Consider the following 5,217-nt stretch of genomic DNA (forward strand, 5'->3'; position numbering starts at 1 on the left):
CTGGTAATGAGAGCACGACTATTGGCATGAATAAAACCTGCAGGATACTGACTTGTCCACTGGACAGTTTTCATCCTTCCAATTCCTGCTTTTATCCACTGTAAAATAAAATGATGTAAAGGGTTGATGAAACTTTAATTAATAGGACCATCAATGTGCAAAACAAATAAGTCATCTTCCAGGTGTCCAAACCAGTCTTTCCCTTCTCTGTCTCTCTCTTTTTTTTTTTTAATAAATAATTTATAAATCTTCCTGTAAGAGACTAAATACAAACCCAACCAAACAAAACCAACTGCAAAAGAAAGTTCTAAGATATTATTAAAGCCACTTCTCGTCCTTCCATACAAAGTACACAGCAAAGAGATATTCTCCCCTTTCCAGTTCTGGCCAGGTTTGGCAGTGACAGCTGGGATACCGCGCGGTCTGTCAGCTCCAGGCAAGCTCCTGTGGGCAGCCGCCTGGCTGCCCTGGGAAGACATGTCATCCTACCCTTTGGCTTTTAGCAGTCATGCAAGCTGCTCAGAGGAGTCTAGATGGTCAGGGATAGGCAAGCCAGTTATAATGGTCAAACATTTATTCCACACTGTGAATGTGGGACACACTGGCTGCCCAAATGTAATGTCAAAAGTGTAAAGGTGTAGGGAGTTCAAAGCATCATAAAAAGCAAGGGAACCGTTGTCATAGTCCAGCAAAATCCCAACCCGCCGGAGGTGAGGTGCGGGCTCGATGGGGATTTCCTTGCTATTGTGCCGCACCACCCATGTGTTATTGCAGCGACAAAGCACCCAGGAGGCAGAATTCTTCCCAATCCACTCATGCTTCGGTGCTGACTTGTAAGAAATACCGATGGCATACCTGCAAAAGAAAAAACAACTCAAGGAAACAAATGCTTCCTGCCACGTTTGTCTCTCAGTGAAGTCAAGCCCAGAGGACTCACTAGAATGCTCCAGACTCCTGCTTCTACTGCTTAAGTTCTAATTAAGTGGCATTTCACCACAATGTTTGTGCAAGCTTAATTAATCCTCATCTCTCTTTTGGGTCTGAGAGGTGAGGGAAACCTTATTGTCCCTTGCATTGTTTGTAGTTTGGCTGCTCTGGTAATTTTTTGCAGCACTTACCTCTGGTATTCAAAAGGAAGATTGTTGAGTACTCAGGAACTCAGAGTTTAAATCAGTGGGCCTCAGTTTCCGCTTCCAAACAGATGAATACAGAGGAATTAATTGATTTTAAAATACACTACTATCTGTCAGCTCATTTGATCTCTCCTTGCTTCTTTAATATATGGCCCAGAAGAAGGAATGCAAGAGTAAACATCAAAGGACACATTAAAAAAACCACTTTTGCCATTCCCAAATATGTTTTGCCAGATGTTGGTGTGGTTTTAAAATTCAAACAAGCATTTTTGAGACTGGGTTTTGGGCCAAGTGAAGCAATTGTAGGTGAAGACACTTGCTCTGCAAACCATAATTTATGGCAAGATGTGCAGGGTAAAAGGATTGTGAAAATGGTCGCATTAATGGACACCAAGGGCGAATACCTGATTTCTCATATATAACAGAAATGTAAAAGTTCCTCACGATCTAGAGACACTACAGTATTTGTTGGCCTTTCAACCAACAGAGATTAATGCGCCATAAGTTACTCTGTTTCCATTCCTTAGCGCTGGCACAGGCAAACAGCATTTTTCTTTTTCAAGACAGTGGGCATACCTGAAAACCTTACTGATTTTTCCACTCCATTAACTTCCATCATTGCCTTTGAATCCCAAAGGATGACATCTCTTCCACTGACTAAAGGACCCCTGAAATCCACCCCTGTATGACACAGAGGAGCATTCAGGAGCGGAGGAATGCACTCCTCCATTTCCTGCCCCTTCCTTCATACCCCAGGGCACAGACCTACAGCACTGCTGCTCCCTGCCCCTTCCCCAGAAGCTAATCTGACTTCTATCCCTGTGAAACTGGATCATGGTATTCTGTTCTCATATTCTGATGTTGGGTTTTTTTCTTACTGAAAGACACTAAGATCTTTCATGGTTAGTAAAGAAATGATCCCACTTACAAAGTCTGCTGTGTTGTATAAAGAAGATGAAACTTTCTGACCTCTTCAATTAACTAAAAGCACAAAATGTATTGTATATGGGTTCAATAAACAACCATCCTGAATCATGGAGGAAAAGTCCTGTGACAGCCACTAAATATAAAGATGCTCTATCTGGCAGACTTACTTCCAGAGTTTGAAAGTGCTGGAGATGATTGGGAAAATAGTCTGACAAACAATGTGAAAGTATGTTTGTCCTGCTCTTATACCATTCCCCATGGCTTTGCTACTGGTCTCTCTAAGAGAAACTGTGGCGGGACCTGCACAGACCTTTGGTGTGAACTAGTGATTCTTTTCACATATATTTTTATATACATACCATGTACTCCCGCTTATAACCACTTCCCAGTAATGACGCCCGCTGTCAATGAACACATTGCCAGCTACTCCGTAGCTTCCTTGGCTTGTGAATCGCTCTGGTGTGTGACTCTTTTTGGAGGATGTTTCATCACGTTCCACTGTCAAGTTATCATGAGACACTTTCAATTTTCTATGAGCAGATTTGGGGTCCAGTTTAAATGGCTGACCTGGAGAGGCAGAGACAAAGATGGCAGAAGAATGGTTTGGCTTCGATTTTGAGAAGGAGAGTGGATTAGCAAGCCTCCAAGAAGCCCACAAGATTACATAACCATATTAAACTCCTCCTCTGAAGTGTTCTTGAGACAGACTAACCTATTCTGCTCCCTGCAATAGTTAGTTTGCATTGTCAGTTTACTGTCAATCTCATTGTGCACTGACTTCCCCATGTCAATAATCCCTGGAAAGAGCCCTGCATAATCATCAAGCCTATTATCTCTAGCCCAGAGGTAACCTGAATACTCTAATTCTTGCATGTAATTGAAACCAATATACATGCTAATAAAGGTCTGAAGGCTGATTTTTCACAGCGTATTAGATTTAGAATAAATTGTGTTCTATTAATTCTCTAGGGATAAAGCTCCATAATAACATCTTCATCATTACTACAAAAAGTATGATTTCAAATCCCACAAAATGAGGCTGAAAATAAGAATAAGCACTAGCCTTGTCTGTTCATTCACTCACAGCTTTATTTATAACAAGCACAGTCAACAATTCAGGATCGCTTTGGAAGGATGCCCATGGGGTGCTGGATACTGTGCATTAAAAAGAAGGAAGTGAACTGTAACTTGGTCCAAATAATATGGTGTAAAAACATTACTAAGGCTGTTGCTCTTGGCAAGTATCTTCCACTGTAGTACAAGGTTTGTAGACAATAACAGGAAGGTTTTTGGTAAATCGAACCTTGTGGATATATAAAGCTCACCACAATTCTGACAGGCTTCCTCATTGTGTCAAAAAGCAGAATGATCATTTACCTCTACCAGGAGACAAGCAGGAAACCTTCTTTTTTCTTACAGCTCGGCAGCATTACCTATGCTACCTATGGCCTATGTATCTAACTGGGTAGTAGCCTTTGTGTTGCTGAAGCAGTATCCGAAGGATGTCTTTCTCCGTACTGAAGTGTATCTGGTCAAATCATTTCTCACAGTCTCCTGAGAGATTGCTTTTGTGCCACAGTGGGTCACAAAGAGAAAAAGTGTAAAAGACTGCCATTTCCAAATGGGTCCTCTGGTTATGCATTTGCTTGTAGATTACCATGTTTAACAATAAGCAGATTCTTGGTAGCAGATGTAGGGCTTGCATGAGTAGCTGTCACACAGAAAGGCAAGCCAGGTTAAGAGCAGAAAGGGGAAAATGAGAAATGTGTACATGCCATTCCCTGCAGCCTCCTCCTTGCAACATTCAGTACTGACACTTTTTGAGCACCCTCCCCTACAATAAGCAGGTTTCAGACGGTGCACAAATCCCAGTGTTCCCCTTCCAGCGCTCAAAGCTGCCTGTGATGACTACAAGACTGAGGGATTGGCTGGGACACAAGAAAAAAGAGGCTGAAAACCAGTCTTAAAATTCCTATACTACATCTGCTAATAATTTGTGTAACCATTGTTTTTTTGAAGTGGGATCTCTGACTGCTCTACCACCTTGTTGAGCTCCATGAAAAACTGAGGGGGATTGAACTAAGAAGTTTTCCCATGTCCTACAAAGAGATCATTTTGGAGGATAAAATTATACCAGCAATTATCTTATGAACACTATACAAAAATAAAATATTTTATTGTAAACATAAGAAAAGTTTTTGCTTTGTAGAGGAAAAAGAACAGAGAGGACATTAAAACAAAACCACGAAAGAGTATTTTCAATCATTTCACATGTGATGGCTCTGTTCCTAAATGGTATTTCCAGTGACCAAACTACAGATGCATCTCTCCCAAAAAAAAAAGTAATTTCTGCACTACTGAAGACTCTGGCAATCTTGAATCAAGTTATATAAGTGGCTTTCATTGTGGGAAACTCTTTAAACAAGTTAAACTGTTCTGTACTCTTGTATCTTCTAACGATCAAACCTATAAAGGAAGGCAAGAAAAGAGAAGAATGCATGCGTGCTGGATCTCACGTTACTCACTGTTTGTCTTGAGCTTGCCAGGCTCGCTGCTCCTGCTGCCCGCCTGATTAATGGCCTTAACAATGAAGATGTACTTAGTGCCACTTTGTAACCCATGTACTGTGTAGTGGTTTTGTTTGATATTGGGAACAATCATCCAGCTGTCGGCTGAGTTGCATAAACCTGCAATTTCAAACAGAGCACATTAGTCATAACACGCTAAAACGCTTTGTAACAGAGTAACATTTAGAGTACTCCCGAACACCCAACAAATGACGTGAATTTTGCTTCTTTACCTTTTCAAGTGTTTTTACTTTCACTCAGTTGCTACTTAATTCCACTAACTCATTTCATCAGCCTTCAGCCAAGGTACCTTTTAAGTTCTTGCTATGTGAAGTCAACCATAAAAAATGGACATTTAAGAAATGACTCAGTGGAGGCATGAGAAGTCTGAGATTTTTCATATCCTAGCATAAGGTATTCTTTATTGCTTAAGAACTAGAGGATTATGGAGAACCCATCAATCTACTGTTTGGATTAATGAATTCAGTTTAAGCCTCAAAAAACTAAGTAAACAGTAAAGCTAGGAGGGCTGGGGAGGCATCTTTGCTGACAGTCCCCAGGTATGCATTCTTCAGGACCTGAAGCAAATC

General features: G+C 41.0%; 1 protein-coding gene across 1 annotated transcript; it reads right to left on the reverse strand.

Annotated features, from left to right (window-relative positions):
- Nucleotides 1–228: 228 nt before the first annotated feature.
- On the reverse strand, nt 229–4,747 carry LOC104464583 (E3 ubiquitin-protein ligase Midline-1; the record flags this gene model as incomplete). The annotated part of the gene is made up of 3 exons (XM_010077334.1): nt 229–855; nt 2,420–2,627; nt 4,586–4,747. Coding segments are annotated over 3 exons (719 nt in total), but the record flags the coding sequence as incomplete, so codon positions are not given.
- Nucleotides 4,748–5,217: the final 470 nt, after the last annotated feature.

The sequence above is a fragment of the Pterocles gutturalis genome, unplaced genomic scaffold, assembly GCF_000699245.1.
Source record: "Pterocles gutturalis isolate BGI_N339 unplaced genomic scaffold, ASM69924v1 scaffold276, whole genome shotgun sequence".
Classification (NCBI taxonomy): Eukaryota; Metazoa; Chordata; class Aves; order Pterocliformes; family Pteroclidae; genus Pterocles; species Pterocles gutturalis.